Below are 23,074 nucleotides of genomic sequence, written 5' to 3'. Positions count from 1 at the left end.
TCTAGAACGCTACATTAATCTTTTTAGAATCACATGTTAGGTTCCCAGACCCTTCCCTAATCACTGTAATGGCTTGAGGGGCACTCCCTTTCCTGGCAAGATACGCTACGTATTTGCCTGGCTTGTCACCATGCTCGTATAACCTTTGCATTTGCAAAAGCCAGCTCCTTCTTTGCTGTCTGTGTGAGCACGGAATTTAGTGCAGACTGCAGTGCCGTAGACCTCTGTAGTTTGACCAACAAGGGTCTGTCAAAGTAAGGGAAAAAGTGAGGACTGCAGATGCTGGAGATCAGAGCTGAAAAATGTGTTGCTGGAAAAGCGCATAAGTCCTTCTTCCTGAAAATATTGAAAATATGCCAGAAACGTCGATTCTCCTGCTCCTTAGATGCTGCCTGACCTGCTGCGCTTTTCCAGCAACACATTTTTCAGCTCTGTCAAAGTAAGCCTTCTTGGCTGCCTTCAACCGTGCTTCAAGGAGACATTGCTGCTCACCCTTCTGTCTCTTCCTGCTGGCAGAATAGGAAATAATTAACCCCTGGCATAGGCTTTGGCAGTTTCCCAAAGGATGGATGAACTACCAACCGAGCCTAAGTTGATGTCTAGGAACGCCTGAAATTCCCTAGAGAAATACTCCACAAACTTATTATCCTTGAGGATAAAGGGATCCATTCACCAGTGCCTCGAACCCATTGTAATGTCCTTAATCGTAACCATAAGGTACATTGGAGCATGAGCAGAGATGGTAATATTACCAATTGTACAAGATGCCATTAAATCCAGAGTTGCTGCAGGGGCCAGAAAAAGACCAATCCTGGTGTAACATCTGTGCGGATTGGAGAAAAACATAAAATCCCTGCCTGTAGAGTGGAGACGCCTCCAGACATCCACTAACCCTAACTCCCCACACAGACCCATTAACTGTTTAGTTTGTACAGAGGGCATCGAGGGACCTTTGGGCAACCTGTCTACTCTGAGATCCATGAGACAGTTAGAATCTCCCCCTATAACGATGTGCCGGAACTCGAGACTTATCAGTTTAGAAAATGCATCTACCAAAAGTTTAAGGGGATGAGCTGGAAGGCAATAAACATTTAAAACACTACATTATTCCCCATTACTCAAGGCTTTAAGAATTACAAACCTCCCATGTGTGTCTTTAACACACACTCACAATTTAAATGGAAGATTCTTCCTGACCAATATAGCCACTCCCCTACTTCTGGCATTAAATGATGAAAAATAAACTCGGTCAAAGCCATTCTGCTGTAATTTCAGATGCTCCTTGTCATCCAAGAGTGTCTCCTGTTACAAAGCAATATCCAGCTGATGAAGGGCATTTGCCCGAAACGTTGATTCTTCTGCTCCTCGGATGCTGCCTGACCTGCTGTGCTTTTCCAGCAGCACACTCTACTCTAATCTCCAGCATTTGCAGTTCTCACTTTTGCCCTGCTTCTTAAATCCTCAAGTCCTCAAAAAACTTTGAACGTCGCATAACAGGATGGCTTATCCTGTTTGGTCATAATGTGGTGCAATACTATGAACAGTGATGCTCATAGGAAAGAGCACGTTTCTGATTTTACACCTAGAGCCAATTGTATGATGCTGGTCTCCTATGGACACAGGCATAATCTCAATAAAGTTTCATAGGAAGTCCCAATCATGAAAAGGATACACATTTCGAGAATAGTAACTCTGGAGCCCTGAACATTTTGGGTTCACTGTTGTGGGGTAAAGGAAGAATTTGAACTAGCTTATAATTTTGTAGTTATGTTGTGACTCAAAGCAGTTTACGGCCACTGAAGTACTTTAGAAGTGTACTCGCTGTTGTGATGTGCAACTGTGAGAACCAATTTGAATAGACAAGGTCATACCATTGGCTGTGAAGTAATGACGTCTTTTAGCGACGTAGTTTAAAGGATATGTATCAGCCAGAACACTGGAGAAAGCACTCGTTTTGTAACATAAACAGAAAGTCAAATAGAAACACAACAGAATCTCTCCATCTCTTCAAAATGGAGATTCTTGTGTCCACCTGAGAAGGCTGATGGTGTTAGAACATAGAACATTGAAGCACAGCCCTTGAGGTTGTGTCAACCTTTTATCCGACTCCAAGATCAAACTAACCTAAATAGCCTTCATTTTACTATCATCCACGTGCCTATCCAAGGGTCGCTTAAATGTTCCTAATGTATATGACTCTACCACCACCACTGGCAGTGCATTCTACGTACCTACCACTCTCTGTGTAAAGAACCTACCTCGGACATCTCCCCTAAGTCACCTAAAAATTATGGTCCCTTGTGGTAGCCATTTCTGTCCTCGGAAAAAGCCTCTGACTGTTCACTGTATCTATGCCTCTTGTCATCTTGTACGCCTCTATCAAGTCACCTCTCATCCTTTGCTTCAGTGAGAAAGCCCTAGCTCCTTCAACCTCTCTTCACAAGACATGCCCTCCAATCCAGGAAGCGTCCTGATAAATCTCTGCACCTTCTCTAAAGCATCCACATCCTTCCTATAATGAGGCGACCAGAACTGGACACACTATGGTCTAACCAGGGCTCGACAGAGCTGCAGCATAACATTTTGACTGTTGAATTCAGAGTGCTGGTCCTGAATGAATGCTTATTAAGGGAATAAAATGGGCCACCAAGTATGGGCCAAACTCGGTTTAGATAGCAGGTTTCCTGTCCTGGAGGGCATCCATGAACCAGATGGAATTTTATGATAGTCCAATTGTTTCAGGATCAGTAATTCTTAGACTAGTTTATAATTCCAGATTTATTAATTAATTGTATTTCATTTCCACCGGCTGACTTGGTGGCATTTTAAACCCTTCTGTGAGGTGGGTGTCTGGTTTATGAATCAAATAACGTGACCAAAATGCCATCATCCTGAGTATCATCTGCTTCAGTCAGCCAGAGACGACTGGTGAGCTTTGATTTGGAGAGCAGAGCCAGATGCATGACGTAGCCTGTATCGCTCAATTTCCAGATTTTGTATTTCATTAGAAAATATTGATTCATATCCATATTATGAACAATAAATTCAAGGTCAAGAGTTGCCTTCTTAACTGTTGCAGCCTCTATGGTGTAGGTATTACAAAGTGCAATAAGATAGGGAGTTCCAGGATACTGACCCAGCAACAGTGAAAGAGTAGCAATATATTTGCAAGTCAGAATGATGAGTGACATTGATAGAAATGCTCATATGGGGGTTTTCTCATGCACCTGGTCTTGCTCTTCTCAGTAGTAGAGGTCAGAGGTTTGAAAAGTGCTGTGGATAGACCTTAGTGATTTGCACCACTGCATTTTGTTGATATGTTGACACAGTGCAGCGTTGGTGGAGGGATTGAATGTTTATTGCATTGTTTGGGAATTTTTGACTGCTTCACGTAAGTTTCATTACAAGTGTTAATGTGCTTTCTGCTTCACATAAATATGAAAAATTACAGTCAAAGTCTGGAGTCAAGTGATAGCCAAGTGAAGAGAAGTGAGTCTTGTCTTGTCTTAGTGCTTCATTTTGAAATGGCACGGAATAAGAGTCCAGATTGATCTTCCTCGGCACATTTTAATAATGTCTTGATTTAAACATTGAAAGTCAGGATTCTTGTCCTCTTGAATGTTTTGTTTGCAGAATGCTCTGTGCACGTTATTAAGCTTGTGCAGACATCTTTGGTAGCATGCTTAGGTTTGCAGGCAGGCAGACCTCATGTAATGTAAACAAGGTTTTGCATAATTGGAATTTGAGTGTAAATAGTGACAAAATACAAAATAAATAATGACTTAACAACCAATGTTGAAACCAAACAAAGTGAATCAGCAGTTATTTTGATAGACACTGGCTTGTTTCTAAATATGTGCGTATAATTGTAATTGAAGACATATAAGGTTTCAATGTCACCACTTTTGCTTCTTTCTGATGTGCAATTTTGTTTTATCAACATGTTTGATTATGATGCACCTCCATGGCAGGGGAACCTGAGCTTTCTGGCTCAAAGATAGGGACAATACAATTGTGCCACAAGCAATCACATGCAGTTGTATTGTCATTTGTGTTTCCCATGCTTCCTGGAATTTCCTGGCATCTTCCTGGAATGGACTGTGGACCTTCTATACACTACTGCTAACGTAGAGTAATAATCTTGGAGATGTACATCATGGAAACAGACCCTTCGGTCCAACTCGTCCATGCCGACCAGATATCCCAACCCAATCTAGTCCCACCTGCCAGCATCTGGCCCATTTCTCTCCAAATCCTTCCTATTCATATACCCATCCAGATGCCTTTTTAAATGTTGCAATTGTACCAGCCTCCACCACATCATCTGGCAGCTCATTCCATACACATACCACCCTTTGCATGAAGAAGTTGTCCCTTAGGTCTCTTTTATATCATTCCCCTTTCACCCTAAACCTTTGTCCTCTAGTTCTAGATTCCCCCACCCCAGGGAAAAGACCTTGTCTATTTACCTTATCCATGCCCCTCATGATTTTGTAAACCTCTGTAAGGTCATCCCTCAGCATCCGACGCTCCAGGGAAAACAGCCCCAGCATATTCAACTCTCCCTGTCGCTCAAATCCTCCAACCCTGGCAACATCTTTGTAAATCTTTTCTCAACCCTTTCAAGTTTCACAACATCTTTCCAATAGGAAAGAAACCAGAAATGCACGCAATATTCCAAAAGTGGCCTAACCAATGTCCTGTACAGCCACAACATGACCTCCCAGCTCCTGTACTCAATACTCTGACTAATAAAAGAAAGCATACCAAACACCTTCACTATCCTACCTACTTGTGACTCCACTTTCGAGGAGCTATGAACCTGCACTCCAAGGTCTCTTTGTTCAGCAACACTCCTTAGGACCTTAACGTTAAGTGTATAAGTCCTGCTAAGATTTGCTTTCCCAAAATACAGATTTATCTAACTTAAACTCCATCTGCCACTTCTCAGCTCATTGGCCCATCTGATCACGATCCTGTTGTAATCTAAGGTAACCTTCTTTGCTGTCCACTACACCTGCAATTTTGGTGTCATCTGCAAACTTACTAACTATAACTCATGCTCACATCCAAAACCTTTATATAAATGACGAAAATCTCGTGGATCCAGCACTAACTCTTGTGGCACTCTGCTAGTGACAGGTCTCCAGTCTGAAAAGCAACCCTTCACCACCACCCTCTGTCTTCTACCTTTGAGCCAGTTCTGTATCCAAATAGCTAGTTCTCCCTTTATTCCATGAGATCTAACCTTGCTAATCAGTCTCCCATGGGGAACCTTGTCAACCACCTTACTGAAGTCCACATAAATCACATCCACCGCTCTGCCCTCATCAATCCTCTATGTTACTTCTTCAAAATATTCAATCAAGTTTGTGAGACATGATTTCCCACCCACAAAGTCATGTTGACTATACCTAATCAGTCCTTGCCTTTCCAAATACATGTACATCCTGTCTCTCAGGATTCTCTCCACCACCAACGTCAGGCTCACTGGTGTATAGTTCCTTGGCTTGTCTTTCCCACCCTTCTTAAACAGTGGCACCATGTTTGCCAACCTCCAGTCTTCCGGCACCTCACCTGTTACTACCAATGATACAAATATCTCTGCAAAGGGCCCAGCAATCACTTCTCTAGCTTCCCACAGAGTTCTCGGGTATACCTGATCAGGTCCTGGGATGTATCCACCTTTATGCGTTTCAGACATCCAGCACTTCCTCCTCAGTTAAATGGACATTTTTCAAGATATCACCATCTATTTCCCCACATTCTATATCCACAGTAAACACTGATGCAAAATACTCATTTAGTATCTCCTGCAGCTCCACACAAAGGCCACCTTGCTGATCTTTGAGGGGCCCTATTGTCTCCCTAGTTACTCTTTTGTCTTTAATGTATTTGTAAAAACCCTTTAGATTCTCCTTAATTCTATTTGCCAAAGCTATCTTATGTCCCCTTTTTGCCCTCCTGATTTCCCTCTTAAGTAGACCGCTACTGCCTTTATACTCTTGTAAGGATTCACTTGATCTATCCTGTCTACACCTGACATATGCTTCTTTCTTTTTCTTTGGAGTGTCAGTGTTGGATTAGGGTGGACAAAGTTAAAAATCACACAACACCATGTTTTAGTCCAACAGGTGTATTTGCAAGTACTAGCTTTCAGAACGCTGCTCCTTCGCCAGGTAGCCATCCCACTAGCTACTTGACAAAGGAGCGGCGCTCCGAAAGCTTGTATTTCCAAATAAACCTGTTGGACTACAACCTGGTGTTGTGTGATTTTTAACTTGATCCCAGAAGATGTTCATACATTTCTTCAGACAATTGTACCAGACATTCTTGCTTCTGATTCAGGAATACCTTTCGTTGAATTTACTACTTTCAATCCTTATTGTCACCTTTTTCACCTCATGGTCTGCTGAGTCAAGTTTTAGCTTTTCACAAATGTTCAATCCCAATACTTTAGGGTTATCTGTTTCAGTTACAGAGAAATATATGTCAACTGTGTATTCTTTGTGTGCCCTTCTGATTTGAGTTTTTCTTTTTCTTGCATCTACTTCCCCTATATGGCCTGAGCATGACTTTGCTCAATCTCACAGCATCTTTCCTTGAGTAATCATCTTCATTCAAATTTTCAGGCAAGGTCCTCTGCTTTAGTCTGCTTGGGATAATATTACTCTGTGTTCTAGTATTGATCATAAGCTCCAGATTTATGGCTGGGAGCTTAGTTCTCATTCTCTTACTAATCTGAATGTTTGTGAACTGCTTTTCTATGAGAGCTGTTGCGTCTGGACATTTCATTTGGTTGCAAAGTTCCTATCCTGTTGTATCTTCAAACAATCATGATGTAAGATATAAATGTTTTGTTTTTTTTTCCCCATTCATCCCATGTTCAGTCATTCGTAACATTTTTACTATCTTCTTTCCTTGTTCTGCGTATTTCTTCTGAAGGTTTCCACAAGGTCAGCAGTGCAGTCCATATACTGGTCATTTTCATCTGTGATCTCATCACAACTCTTGGTGACCTTTCTTTCTGGTTGCCTTCTTTTCTTACTAATTCACAGCTTCAACCTTTGAGCCTTTTTCTTGACTTAACTGTTGGCAAGCCATTTGGGTAGCCAGCATCTTCATCTGTCTGCTAATGGCTTCATTGTCTCTGATGATGTCCACAACATGATACATTGAGAACTCGTCCTTCTCCAAACAAATATTTTCGTACCTCAGAATTTCAGAACTAGCAGAATTTCATTTGCATCCTTAACCTCACATCATCCAGCTGTATTTTTTCAATCCTGGTAAGAAATTGTCAACAGGTTCACCAAGTGCCTGTTCTGAAATTCACTTTGTTGGATCTGATGATTTGACTTTAGTTTGAGGTGTGCACTGAAAAATTTTGTTTGTATTTTTTACTGCCATAGACCCTTATCTCCCAGTTATTAGTGGAGAAATTACCTCTCCATTGGTATGTTTTAGTTGGGTGTTAATTCCATTTGGATTGTCATTTTGTTTGCAAATGATGATGCCTCTCTTTTTTTCTTGCTGTCTGGCATTAATTGGTTTGGTTGTTCTTCATTTAATTCAATGTAAAATCTATTTAAATCTTGGAGGTCTTACATAGGCCAGCCAGTTATGCCTTCTGGTTTCCAGAAGTTAAAAACAATCATATTTCTAGATTCAAAGGCTGGAGTTTATTTGCATCATTTGTAAGATCAGCATTTGTTCCCTATCCCTAACTGTCCTTGAACACTGGTCATGAGGCCATTTCAGAGGTCAGGTTAGAATCAACCACACGCTGCAGTGATAGACTCACATGGGGGCGGATCAGGTGAGGATGGCACATTTCCTTCCCTATAGAACTTTAATGAGCCAGATGGGTTTTTATGACAACTGATAATAATTTCTTGGCTCCATTACTGAGACTTGCTTTATCTAGTATAAATGAACGAGTTAGCTGTGTGTGAGAGCTCACTGCAGCTTCCTGACGTGGAGTGTGATACATCAAAATAATCATCATGATGTTCTGAATTGATTAGGCTGATTAAAATTCAGATACCATAATCCTCCAAATAAAGGGATGGCAAAAACTGTTTTGGTGCAGGAAAATAGGGCTCTACTAGGGCTTTCCCAATGGGAGTGTGATACATCAAGCTGATCGTCATGAGTTCTTATATTGATTAGACCAATGGCAATTTAGCTACCATATCCCCAGTCAGAGAAACTTCTTTTGCGCCATCTTCTTAGCACTGCATTAGCTATAAAGAATAGTTTAGGGAAGCAAAAATCAAACTATTTCATAATTGTTACAGTTGAGAAAGCTGGGTGAGGAGTTATTATCAAACCAATGACATTACTATTTTGCTACCACTTCCCATAAGGCTGGTGGACTGATAAATTATTGCTCGACAACTCAGGACAGTGCAACAGTGGAGGTGGTAAGCTGGATCTCATTTCACTTGACTATTATTTCCTGTTTCTTTATGAATAATAATCCAAAAGTAACTCAGAACCATTTTCAATGGCTTTGATTTTGTAGGGGAACGGAACCTTGACCCTAGAGTTTTAGGCTTGGTTTCATGGTGATTTGCAGTGAATTATGTAATTACTGGTTACAGATGCACTAACCAGGCATATTTATTATTACAAGTTAAATATGAATTATTATATTACTGTTAGTTATGAGAATTATCATTAATGTCAAGTAATGGTGCAATTTCAGTGAAGCTATTAGCAGCCAGTGGAATCTTCACCATATTATGTGCTTTTCCTTTTGCTTTTATGCTGGTCCTCGATTTCCCTCATCAGCCGTCACTGCCTCGTCCTCCTTTGTGCGTTTCTTCTCCTAAATTACGCCAGAAACGCCTGCCATTGCTGCTCCATCGTATTCCCAATTAAGCTCCCCTTCCAATCAACTCTGGCCAGCTCCTTCCTCATGTCTTTGTCATTACCTTTACTCAATTGTTACATCTGGTTACATGTTACACATTACCTCATTACACTTATGGGCTTTATCACAGGTTGCTCCAAAAAAAATCTCATAGACATTTTTTTTCTTTTTTCCTTTCAAGAATTTCTTTTCTTGAGATTCATTACCAACCTGATTTTCCCAATATACCTGCATTTTGAAATCCTGCATGATTATTGTTTCTTTGCACGCTTTTTCTATCTCCTGATCTATTTTCTTCCCCACATCCTGACTACTGTAAGGAGGCCAATACACAAATCCTGTCAAGGTCTTTATTCCTTTGTGGTTCCTCAGGTATCTCTGCAGCATGCTTGGTTGATTCAATAGAAGATGATTTGATTGGAAAATTTACTAGAAAAATAAGGAGTTTATGTGAGATGACTTGTAGTACCTTTTTAAATATGTATGGTAGGCTGGCATAAGACATTTTGCAGGGTTAATATTTTTAATTATTGATCTTTTAGGGGATGCTGTTTCCATGGCATTTTTGCAGTCCTATGCAGAAGTATCTACCAGACTTGCAGGTAATTTGTGACATAATTACCTTCCCTTGATATTTAATTTCAGCAGCTGTCTGTTGTGCATGTCTTGTATGGAATCCTCAATCTGTGTTACTTGTGCTAATTTTAAGGTTCCAATCATTCTGTTAATTTCAAAACATTTGCATTGTAGCTAACTGCCCCTTGCCGTTCTTCTTGCTGCTCAGTTTAGTTCTGTTGTGCTGATGAGACATAGAACAGTATTGAATCATAGAATGGTAACTATGGTCAGTGCTATGAAGGGACAGATAGTGTAGAGGAGATGGAGTGGCTGAAGAAGGACCGGGACAGGGTAAAGTGTGCAAAGCAGTGTGGCAAATGGAATGCAATGTGGAAATGTGCGAGATTATGCACATTGGAGGAAGAATAGAGGCTAAATGGGGAAAGGATTTGGAAATTTGATGCACAGAAGAACAGGATTACTAGTTCAGGATTCTTTTAACATTAACATGCAGGTTCAGTTAGCAGTGAGGAAGGCAAATGTAATGTTAGCGTTTATTTAGAGAGGACTCAAATACTAGAGCAGGGATGTACTGCTGAAGCTGTATAAGACTCTGGTCAGACTACTTTTGAATTATTGTGAGCAGTTTTGGGCCCTCTATCTAAGGACAGATGTTCTGGCTTTGGAAGGAGTCCACAGGAGGTTTACACGAATGATCCAGGGATAAAGGGCTTGTCACGCGAGGAGTGGTTGAGGACTCTTGGTTGTATGAGGATTTAGAAGGATGAGCGGGGAGCTCATTGAAACTCATTGAGAGGCCTGGGTAGAATGGACGTGGAAAAGGTGTTTCCACTAGTAGGTGAGACTCGGACATGAGGCCACAGCCTCTGAGTGAAGAACTATCCTTTCAAACTGGGAGAAGGAGGAATTTCTTCAGCCAGAGGGTGCTGAGGCTGTCATTGAGTTTAATTAAAACAGAGATAGATAGGCTCTTATTTAGTAAGGGATCAAGAGTAATGGGGAGAAGGCAGGAGAATGGGGTTGAGAAACATCTGCCATGATTGACTGGCAAAGCAGATCTTTGGGATCCCTGCAATTTGGTTAATTCTACTCCCTCACATATTGTTATTTAACCCTGCATTTTTAGTCCCTTCATTTGAACTGATTCATTGTAGAGTAGGCAAATTGGTCACCCTATGGAAAGACAGAGTCGAAGAGTCTGGCGTTGGAAAAGCACAGCAGGTCAGTCAGTATCCAAGGAATTGGAGAGTCAACCTTTTGGGAATAAGCCTTTCATCAGGAATGTGGGGGGGGGAAGGAGGCTGAGAGATAAATAGGAAGGTGGGGGTGGGGCTGGAGCTGGGGAGAAGGTAGCTGGGAAGGTGATAGGTAGATGCAGGTGGGAGTTATTTGTGATAGGTTGGTGGGAAGGGTGAAGCGGATAGGTGGGAAGGACATTGGACAGGTAGGACAGATCATGAGGGGGTGCTAATTGGAGGGTTGGATCTGGGATGAGGTGGGGGAAGGGGATATTTGGAAACTAGTGAAGACAATGTTGATGCTGTGTGGTTGAAGGGTCCAAAGGCAGAAGATTAGGCTTTCTTCGCCCAATCATCAGGTGGTTTGGATTTAGCAGTGGAATGTCTGAGACTACCATAATCTCTTCCCCTCCTGGACCTCTCCGTTTCAATCTCTAGCGAATGACTCAACATGGACATCTATTTCAAATCCACCGACTCCCACAGCTACCTGGACTACACCTCCTCATTCCTGAAGAAGGGCTTATGTCCGAAACGTCGATTCTCCTGTTCCTTTGATGCTGCCTGACCAGCTGCACTTTTCTAGCAGCACGTTTTTAAGCTCTGATCTCCAGCATCTGCAGTCCTCACTTTCTCCTACTTACACCTCCTCCTCCTCCGCTCCTATAAAAATGCTATCACTTACTCCCTATTCCTCCACCAGGAGGAGCAATTCCACTCCAGAACATCCCAAATGGCCTCCTATTTCAAGGACTGCAATTTCCCCACCCACATGGTCAACAATGTCTTCTAGCGCATCTCCTCCACTTCCCGCAGCTCCGCCCTTGAACCCCCCCCCCCACCCCTCCAACTGCGACAAGGGCAGAACCCCCCGGTCCTGACCTTCCACCCCAATAATCTCTGGATACAGCTCATTGTCCTCCATCATTTCGGCCACCTACAATCAGACCCCAACACCAGAGATATATTTCCCTTCCCACAGAGACCGTTCCCTCCATGTCTCCCTCGTCAGGTCCACACCCCTACCAATCCACCCTCCACACCTGGCACCTTCCCTTGCCACCGCAAGAGATGTAAACTGTGTGCCCAAACCTCCCCCCTCACCTCCATCCAAGGCTCCCAAGAGATTTTCCTGCACATCCATGCACTTCATCTACTGTGTCCGTTGCTCTTGCTCTAGTCTCCTCAACATTGGGGAGACAGGATGCCAACTCATGGAAATGTTTCAGAGAACATCTCTGGGACACAAGCACCAAACAACCCCACCACCCTGTGGCCGACCACTTCAACTCCCCCTCCTACTCTGCCAAGGACATGCAAGTTCTGGGCCCCCTCCACCGCCAAATGCAAGCCATGGGTGGAGGGGGCCCAGGATTGGAGGAAGAAAACCATATCTTCCATCATGGGACCCTTCAATCACACGGCATCAACATCGACTTCACCTGTTTCCTCATCTCCCCTCCCCCCACCTCATCCCAGATTCAACCCTCCAACCCGGCACCATCCTCTTGACCTGCCTTACCTGTCCATCTTGCTTCCCATCTATCTGCTCCACCCTCCCCACCAACCTATCACGTTCACCCTCACCTGCATCTACCTATTGCCTTCCCAGCTACCTTTCCTCCAACCCCACTCCCATCCTCCTTTTTATGTCCATGCCAGCTATTTCCCTGACATTCCTGATGAAGGACTTATTCCTGAAACATCGATTCTCCTGCTGTTTGGATGCTGCCTGACCTGCTGTGCTTTTCCAGAACCACACTTTTCCACTCTGATTCCAGCATCTGCGGTCCTCCCTTTCTCCTATGGAAGGACAGTCAAAAATGATTATATGAAGAGTAACCATATAGGTTGTGGAATGGCTGAGACTACCATCATCCATTGTTGGGTATAAATAGTTTGAACATGAAACCATTGTGTTTTCACCTTTCTAATTTTGACTTTTCCCCTCCCCTGACTAAATAGTGGCATGACAGTCTTACAGCAGTTGAGACAGAAAGGCCAAAATATTTGTAAACATTGTAAGTGATTGCTTACTTGCACAAAACGTGTTTAAGAGGGCACATAAGATATTTGCTACTATACAGAATTATTCGTAGTGACCTCAGTGTAGTGTTGTGACAGCATTCATATTATAAAATTAAGTTTAATTAGCAAAGTGCTGAAATTGCAAAGCTAGATTATAACAAGGTTATAAAGGTGTTTGCTTTAAAAAAAAGTAAGCAACGTGAGTTAGCTTAAATAATAAGGGCTGGAATATTATTTTAATATGTGCCAGGGTCATCTCTTCACTCTGAGGCTGTGCCCTTGGGTGCTAGTCTCTCCTACTAGTGGAACCATCTTCTCCACATCCATTCTGACCAGGCATCACAATATGCACAATGAACATCAACTAGCCACAAAAAGACATGACCCTCTCTCACTAGTATCCTCACAAACGGATGAGGAAGGACACCACTTCGACTGGGACAACACATCCATCCTAGGACAAACCAAACAAAGACACGCACGAGAATTCCTAGAAGCATGGCATTCCAACCAGAACTCTTTCAACAAACACATCGAATTAGACCCCATCTACCACCCCCTGAGAAAAGGAACAGGAAGTGACTTCACCACAGGAAATGACATCACCAACCCAAAGAAACCCAAACATATAAATAGAAAGTAGGAATTTTCAGCATTGCTTCGCATGAGGTCCACTGAAGATGTTACCTAGCAAGGTAACGAAACGTCTGGAAATGATCCTTTCAGCTCAGCGAGCAAACCTACATCCAAAACCTCAACCTGAGCTACAAATCTTCTCATCACAATATTCTGTAGGTTTCAATGAGATCTCCACTCACACTTATAAACCCCACTGAGTACAGACCCAAACGTTTCAATCGCTCCTCATATAACAAACCCTTCATCCCCAGGATCATTCTTACAATCTCCTCCAGATCACACTACCTGAGATATGGGGCCCAAAACTGCTCATAATATTCCAAATGAGACCTGACCAGAGTTTTATAGTCTTACTGCCTCATCAGTACATCTCTGCTTTTGTATTCTAGCCTTCTTGAAATGAATGCTAACATTGCATTTGCCTTCCTGACTGCTAAATGAACCTGCATGTTAAGCGAATCCTGAATTGGACTCCCATATGCCTTTGCACTTACGGTTTCTGAAGTCTTTCTCTGTTTAAAAAATAGTTCACATCTCTGTTCTTCTTAAAAAGTGCATAACCTCAAACTCTCCCAGATTGAATTCTATCTGCCACTCTTTGCCCACTCTCCTGTACAAGTCATTCTGGAGCATCCAAACAGCAGGAGAATCAATGTTTCAGGAATAAGCCCTCAGTTCCTTCATTCAGATGTAAATACCCATGGTCCCAACATTAACCCTTGCAGAGATCCACGAGTCATGGGCTGTCATCCTGAAAAAGGCCCTTTTATCCCTGATGTCTGCCTTTTGCCAGTCAGCCAATGCTCTATTCATGCCAGTAGCTTGCTCCTAACACTATGGCTTCTTATCTTACTTAGAACTGTGTGGCACTTCTGGACATCTAAATAGATTACATCTACTGGCTTTCCCTTGTCTAACTTGCTTATTACCACCCCAAGAAATTCTAACAGATTTGTCACCCATGACCTTACTCTTGATGAAGCTATGCTGACTCATTATTATCTTACCGTGCATTTCCAAGCACAGGTACAAAATTCTTTATGTGAAACCCTTAGGGCCAGCTGGTTTTTGGGATTCGGAATTTTTTGGATTTCTGAATAATTGACATTTTCTCAGTGAAATTAACAAGAATTACCAAACAGCCAATCCGGTCTGGCCTACATGTGACTGCAGACCCGTGATGATATGGTAGACTCTTAATTGGTCTCTGAGCCTTCCAAGCCACTCAACTGTATCAAACTGCTGCAAAGTTTAAAGAAAGGGAAAAAAACCTTTGAGCTCTGAGACAGAATTGATGCCGGCCTGTGCTGGGCCATGCCACTACTTCATATCTGAGTGACATGCGCAAATGGATGTGGAGCTGGGTTAACTGTTTGCATGTCAAACAACCTTACTATGGAGAAGAAAGCTTCTCGAAAAAGACTTCTGATTTTGGAGTTTTTCGGACTCTGGGATTTTGGATAAAGTATTGTGTACCCGTATTCTGCAATCTCATCCTTAACAATGGACTGTAAAACCTTACCATTGACAGAGATCAAGCTAACTGGCCTACAGTTTCCTGTCTTCTACCTTTCTCCCTCCTTAAACAGAAGTGTTACATTTTCCAGTCCTCTGGGATCCTCCCCATCTCCAGTGATTCCTTTATGATCCGCATTAATGCCTCTACAATCTCCTCAGCTATCTCCTTCAGAATTCTGGGGTATAGTCCATCCGGGTTGGGTGATTTGTCCATCTTCAGAGTCTAAGCACTTTCTCCTTACTGACAGCAACTAAACTCACCTTTGCCTCCAATTCTTTCAAAGTTCTAGTATGCTGCTAGTATCTGTGAAGACTGATTCAGTTCCTTCACCATTTCCTTGCTCCCCATTGTGACTTCTCCAGCCTCATTTTCTAATGATCCAATGTCCGCTCTTGTCCCTCGTTTACCTTTTAGACATCTTAAAAAAACTCTTGCAATCTTCTTTTATTTTAGTAGCTAGCTTACCCTCATATTTCATCTTCTCCTCCTTTATTGCTTTTTAAAAATTAATCATTTGGGTACAGCATTTTCAAGCACTTATGTACCGTTAAAGGTTGTACATTTAGTACTCTTGAGCAGAGAACCTGGGAATTGAACCATTGAAGATCTCTTGCAATTGCTGCAAGGCTGCTGTGTAAACATGGTGTTAGTATGTATGGTTAAGACATTTAATTATACTACAATCATTTCCTTGTATGAAGTTCTGTCTGGCTGCATCTGGTATATACTGGTCTCACGGAATGGGAATATCCACTTCCTGATTGATCACTGGTTTAAGAGCCCTGTGAAAGTTTGCCTATGGAAGGTTTTGATGATAAATGGTACGGATACTTAAAATAGAAAAAACTATATGTTTGACATTTTTTTAAAGAAAATAGTTTATTTGTGGATCAGAAGAAGCAGGTGTACTCCTCCATGTATCAAAAAGAAACTCTGGGCATTTCCTAGGCTTCCAAAGCCTTTCCATTATAGCATTTGCCTCTCGTCACCCACTCTTGACTTCTTACCATATGATGGGAACACTCCCTCAAGTCTAGACCTGGACCCTTTCTGCACAACAGCCTGTTTGTTATTTCTGCCAGACTTGAAGCAGGGGTAAGTGGTGGTGGAGCATTGGGGATGGAGTTGGGAGGGCTTCCTACAGATTATTAATATTATTATTCCTATTCCTATCCAGGAGTTAAAAATCCATCCTTGTTTTACATGGTAGTGCCATGAGAAATCTTTTGCATTTGGTGCAGGGTGTGAAATAATTTTAGCTGATACATGCTGTGATTTATAGAAAAATCAGGGGACTGAATTCTTAGAATGTTATCATCTCACCATTTTAGTTCATGCTTCTAAGGAATATAACTGATGTAGAAAATATTTGAAAGTGACTGATATTTTACCACCCACTAATGGTTCAGTTTGATCATATTACACTTGCGATTGAGCAATGTTAACAAAAGGCGTGTGCCTAATGCTAAATGTACTATTTTTAACGGTTGGATGTAAAAAAGCCTGTAATTGAAAAATATGTGTTCATACTAGCATATCTTTGTGTTTGTTCAAACTTTGAGTTTTCACTTGAAGATGCACTTTTGATTCTCTTTTTCATTGCCTCACCATTTGAAAAGCTTGCTGGGTCATCAATACTTATCAAAAATATTACTAAGTTAAGATTTATGTGCAACAATTAGATTACAGAATCCTTTTTGCCTTAGCACTCTTCATACCACTGCCTGATGTTTCTAGTCATAGTGAATTGCTTGAATAATTTTGATCCTAGATTCTCCACCATATTTGAGGCATATATTTCTTTCAATTTACATGTATATACCCATTGCATCCTGATCATCAAATACAGTCATAACATTTATTAAATATTCCTAGCAGCATTGCTTAGGACTCATCTAAATTATAATTATCCTACTGATCTCCTCGATGTACTTTCTCCTCAAAGTTGCAAAGACTATCTCTGCCAAAAGATGCAACCATGGTCTTTTTGAGACATTTCTACCATGTAGGTTATTGGTTCAGGATTATACTGCAGAGAGCCACCTGAACTGACAAGGCAGTGAAACCAGTTTTTAAGCCTTCTCACCAATTACCTTCTGAATGATCATTCTGGTACAGTTTTTGTGGTCTTTGCATAATGCTGCCTGGCTGCTGATGTAGACTGTTCTCCATGGAAATAGGAGTATCCTCAATTTGTGACTTCCACGCCATTGCTGACACGAATATTTTTCAGGGCATTTAAATTCTGAAGAATGAATGAATTGTGACAGCTTCCAGTAAGTTTCACATTACTGTGTAGGATGACTAACCACAGACAATCAGCATATTCGAGAGGCAGATGTTATTTTCTATTGAGAAACTTTAAGTGGGGGATGGAGTTGATTGTAGGAGTTCTCAAAACAACTTGGGTGCTATTCATTGAATGCTGAATCTTGAGAAAGCTTCCATAGCCTCATAATCATTGTACTTCCAACCTATTGCTCAATCTTTTGTGATCCAAAATCAATTAACCTTCCACATCTCATATTAACATATGAAATAGGAGCAAGAGTAGGCGGCTTGTCCCCTGAGCATGCTTCACCATTTCATAAGATCATGGCTGATTTGACTATGGCCTCAAGTCCGCATAGTTCTGCAAGTCTACAGAAGTTCATCAAAGATCCTTAGACCGCACCGTCCAAACACGCAATCACTTCCATCTCAATGGACAAGGGCAGCAGATTCATGGAAACACCACCATCTGCAAGTTCCCCTCTAAGCCTTTGGTGTTCCTGATTTGGAAATATATAATTGTTCTTACACTTGTTCAATCAAAATCCTGGAATTCTCTCCCTAATGACATTGTAGGTCTACCTACAGCATGTGGACTGCAGCAGTTCAAAAAGGCAACTAGGGATGGGAAATTAATGCTGGCTCTCACCCGCAATGCACATGCAACACGAGTAAATAAAAAATTGAGAGAATTTTTCCTTTGAGAAATCGTATCAAGCTCACTGATCATTTTACACTGGTCAAGATGTATTCATAAAAACGAAAACAGCTACAGATACCTAAACTTTTAAAATCTTTGCATTTATTTTTCCCACTATGATAAACTTCCTTTCTAGATCTATTTAAAATGAAACTTGTGGAAAATGCTAAATAATAACAACAAACAAAAATTGGTAACAATCCCAAATCAAGATGGTATTTTGTAACTAATAATTTCTATACTGATTCATAAATTTGCCATGTGCATATGTGTACCTGTCTGAAAAAGTTGGTTTCAGTTCTCATATTAATGTCATACTTAAGGCAACTTTTTTTCTATCTTTATGTAGAGCAGAAACTAGCTATCAAAATCAGAGGAGTTCATCCTCTCAATGTGATGAGGCAGCAATGTCTCAGGTTTGCATATATCAGTTCTTCAGCCTGTACTGTAGGAAAAAAGTCTTGCAACAAACTATGTGTTTTCTATCATTTTAGTATTTCAATATGAACCTGAAATATATTTTCTCCAAAAAATGTACATATAGACACTATGCAACCTTTTGTCTCATCGCAAACTTTCACTGTTGTATTTTGTCATTTCAATATTTATGATGTCACATCACTTTAGCTGTTTTAATGCCTCTAAATACACATTTTAAACAGATATTAGCTTTAATTGATACTGCAGTGTTGATATTTTACAAGCTCGACAGTCTTGTACAGTTCAAAATTGTAATTGTAGAATTGTAGAAACCTCTAATTTTGGGTAAATGTTACAAAATTAAGATTTCTCAGAATATATGTAATGCTGCTAAGTTCCTAACCTACATTTGTTTTCAGGGTAGAACCTTCAGAGACCATTTATCTTGGACTACCCATATAAATACTGCCTTACTGGTATATTTTTTGTTTTAAATTGAATGCAATAAAATTCTTCTGAAAATGTTGCTGCATAGATATGAAGGACCTTGTACTGACTCGAGTTAACTGTGGAGACTGGCCAGGTGTTTGTTTGAATGAAGGCGTTACACACTTTCCGACTGTCAAGATATATATTCAAGGCAATAGACCCTTACTCTACACTGGAATGCTAGGAGTACACAGTCTATTAAAGTTCATTATGCTGTAAGTAAATTAAACTAAACCTTCTTATTTTCTTTTGCTTGGAATGTGGATGATTCTAATAAAACAGTATTTATTGTCCTGATATTATTTAAAATTCAGCCATAGAGTGCCTGTGCAGATATAGGTGTAAGGTAGTTCCCATCCTGAAGAGCATTAGTGAACTAATTTAATTCTTTTTTTAAATAATTGGTTTTTGGGCATAAGATTAGTTTGCATACCATAACCCAAGACCAGTTATATTAAATTGCTTATGCAGTGCTAAAGAACTAACAGTTAATTTTGAACTGATTTCTTCTGTTGTTCACATATTATACTTTATTTCCTGTTTGTAAGTAAGGCTGTCAAAGAGGAAAGGTCCATTGGGATAATTTTCTTGTCCTTGACTGTTAGGAACACATCTCTACTCAGTTGCATTTTGATGTTTTACCACAAAACAAAACTTTGCGCCTGTAGTTTCTTAGGAAACTTGATTATCTGTGGACATTTTGCGTGAAGTTTTCTAATTGTATCCTTGATTAATATTTTCATGTGTGTTCCTGTGAGGATGACTCACAAATGGTTTAAAAATGTTTCAAAATACCAGTTATTAATTAGCAGAAAAATCCAAAAATTTATTGTAAGATAAAAGCTTCAAATGTTCCACTTCTCTGCAAACTGCTGAATAATTTCCACCATTCTGTTAGATCTGAAAATCTTGCCATAAACCTCTCTAATACAAATAAAGTGTATCAATTGTATGTCATGAAATTGCTAGATGCATGCTCTAAACCTGACTTAATCTCACTGCTACAGCGAGCACTGATGACATGGTTTATGGTCCTGCCATCAGGTTAGCATTAGATGCTCAAAGAAGAAATAAGGTGGAGGCTGGTACAATTACAACATTTAAAAGGCATCTGGATGAGTATATGAATAGGAAATGTTTAGAGGGATATGGGCCAAGTGCTGGCAAATGGGACTAGATTAGGTTGGGATATCTGGTCAGCATGAATGAGTTGGACCAAAGTGTATGTTTCCATGCTGTACATCTCAATGACTACAAGTGAACCTGTGAAGTCTTATTCCAACAGATAATGAATTTTGGGAACTTCTTTTATTCTGTCTTATGTATATTTTTGTGATTGCTTGTCTTACAATTATTTCATTTGGCTCTATTTATCTGATTTAGTTTTACAGCAGTTACTTGGTTTTCTTTTTTTTTAGCCTTTTTGCTTCATTGATTGAGGAGATTGAAGGCACGCACAGTAATGAGGTCCCAGATTTAACATTGATATTTATGCACCATTATCAATTGACCTGTTAGTCAGCTAACTGTTGGAAAATTGCTTTGGATGTAGCTTGATACAGTGCTGTCCTCCCACTTCTGTTCTGTCCTGATTATTGCAGGATATTCCTTACCTGAATGGGCAAGTTCTTCTTTGCTGAGCAAGCTCTGCTTTGTCCCCATTGCATTGCAGCATTATTCAGGAGACAACCGAGAGCAACAATCTGGTGACTGTGGGTTTTGTTGCAAAATACCCCTCAGACTTGCTCAAGTAGCAATCTGCTGCTTAAGCAAGATGTATAGTCCCTCTCGTAATCCCATGGCTCTGGTTGTGTCTCCACTGTGTTGGTTTGTCTTGAGTCAGATATAAAAAGATAACTCTTTTCCCCAATTAGCTAACCTTTGACTTTATGGGCTGGGTCAAAATGTGACAGACTGATTAACACAGTATATGGTGACACCTTCCATGAACCTGACACCGATCTGTCTGATTCACTGGCCACGGTAAGTACACCTACTTGAAGAAATGCATTCTTGCTGACATGGTAGAGGTATGGTAGAGCGACAGGCTTGGAATTATTGTTGCAGTGTCACAACTGAAAGATCTGTGGACAAACTCTTTTGCTTGTAAACATTTTAGTACAAATAGCACTCAATAATCAAGGCGCATGGCGATCTCTTGGAATTTTGAATTTTTAAACTGGAAGGAACACTCTAAAGCAAAGCAAGTTAAATTAATAAAATTAACAATAGCACGGCAAAGGTTAGTTCTTCCCTCATTCCAGGCAAAGCAATATTTAACAAAATAAACACCTTTAAAATCTTTGTACTATGGCATTATTTGCTGACACCTACAACCGCCCATGTGCACTGTTCTGAAAATGTGCATGCACACAATTCCAGGCCCAATACATCACTTTTTGTGCAAAGGCTGCACTATGCGCATAACGAGAAAAAGTATGTAACTTTGAAACTGGCTCTGCAATAGGCTGTGAGGATATGGGAGGGGGAATACATGGAGGAGGTGACTAGTGAGGCTGGTTCTGGGAGGAAGGGAGATGGGGGATACACTGGAGAAGTTGATGGTACTGTATGATATGGGAGAAGGGATGTGGCATCAAGGATCCCGCCCCCCCCTCCCCCCGCCACCTTTTCTCTGGATGCTGGAAATCTGACATACAAACTGAAACTGCTGGAGAAATGTTAACTGTCATTAAAGACTGTTGTTTTGGAGCACAAACCCCTCATTTTGTGCACGTCAGGCTTGGAATTAACAATTGAAATTATTGTAGTCTGTTCTTCTGTATTTTAAGCCATGTTTTGTATCTTGCATGGTTTGTGAATAAGAAATGTGTTTTTGATCTAAGTTTTGTTGGAAAGAATTTCCCATTTACATCTGTTTGTAAAGTTAATCATTTTCAATCAGTCTGTCCACAAACATTTGGAGAACAACTGTGCGTGGGAGTACAAATCTGAACTTGAAGAATGTTTAAATAAACAAACGAGCAAAGGAAAAGGCCAACCAAATGATAGAAATGTGATACAGTTTACATTGACATCAGGCCCATGATTTTTAATTCTGCCCTTCTGCAAACCAGAGGGGGCAAACAAAATGGAATGAGACTCTTCTCTATCTCTTTCCCCGCAATGATCTTTCACATTGCAGTTTTGAATTGCAGGTCACACTTCCCAAAATGCTGAGGCCCTACATTAGGTATGTGGACTAAAGTTCTGTGAAGTAAACAATTTGCCATTTTAAGTGGAATTGTGATATGAGGAACAGTGATCTCTGGGAAGCAAGAGGCAAAAAAACTGCAGATGCTGGAATCCAAATAGACAAGCAGGAGGCTGGAAGAGCACAGCAATCAGGCAGCACTCAGGCCAAGACCACAAGTTATTGTAAGACATAATTTGTTTTCTGATTGGGGTATCTTCTCTAGTCACCAGAAGGAAGCTTTGGCAACTGAAAGAGTTAATGTTTCAAGTCCAATATAACCCTTTTTTGGAGCTCTTGATTAGTCTGTTTTTGTCCACATAGATGCTACCAGACTTGCTGAGCATCTTCAACATTTTCTGTTTTTTGTTTCAGATCTCAAGCATTCCCAGTAATTTGCTTTATTTTGCGGACTCCACTGTCTTTGGCATCCACCACCCACTCCCTTCTCCCTCTCCTACCCAACATCTGCACTCTTGCTGCACTTCGCCAATATAGTCAGTTTCACCTGGTACTTCTTGCTCTGGGACCCCATGCCAACATTCTAGCCCTATGATGTTAAAGGCCAGCTAGCTACTTCCCACCAGCTTTCCAGGTTTTTCAATGATATTGAGGCCTCACTATTAAAAGCATGCAAACCTACCAAAAGCAGCTCCTGAACAAGGACTCCATTATCTTTTCCGCACTCCCACTCAGCAGTTAAAATCAAGATCCTTTTCTTGTCTTTTATGTACAAGAATTTTAATGATTTGCCATTCAAGTTTACAGCTTGCACTGCTGCAACCAACTTTTCGATATAATTCTTGTCACCATAATAACCTGTAATAGTTAAGGGAAAGAGAATTTCTATGTTAAGAGACCAGTACATGGTCACTGGAAATCTGAGGTCCAGAGCACATTTCAGTATCTAGCTGCTGCGATGAAGATATGTTTAATTTGTCCTGTCCACCTTTTTTCAAGTTTTTGTTTTCCTTGTTGAGAAAGTCTAAATGCTAAATTGCAGTTGCACTTAAGCATCTGAGATTAATTAGAAGGCAGTTACAGTTACTTAAAAGTTTCATGCTATATATCAACAAAAATGTCTGATTTTCTTGCTGCTGGTTTGTTGTTGATTGCATCT

The 23,074-nt window shown here is 40.7% G+C and overlaps 1 protein-coding gene across 3 annotated transcripts in view; it reads left to right on the top strand.

The window, feature by feature from the left end:
• The window catches only part of txndc16 (thioredoxin domain containing 16), a 115,301-nt gene that overhangs the window by 48,285 nt on the left and 43,942 nt on the right, over nt 1–23,074 (top strand). For all 3 annotated transcript variants that reach the window (XM_072568716.1, XM_072568714.1, XM_072568715.1), the window contains exons 13-14: nt 9,421–9,480; nt 18,808–18,976. In XM_072568716.1, the coding sequence (XP_072424817.1) occupies nt 9,421–9,480; nt 18,808–18,976 (229 nt within the window). The remainder of the gene's footprint in view (nt 1–9,420; nt 9,481–18,807; nt 18,977–23,074) is intronic.

Source organism: Chiloscyllium punctatum, chromosome 4, assembly GCF_047496795.1.
Source record: "Chiloscyllium punctatum isolate Juve2018m chromosome 4, sChiPun1.3, whole genome shotgun sequence".
In the NCBI taxonomy this organism is placed as follows: domain Eukaryota; kingdom Metazoa; phylum Chordata; class Chondrichthyes; order Orectolobiformes; family Hemiscylliidae; genus Chiloscyllium; species Chiloscyllium punctatum.
The sequence above is the reverse complement of the archived record's forward strand: the minus strand, read 5'-3'. Positions and strand labels throughout refer to the sequence as shown.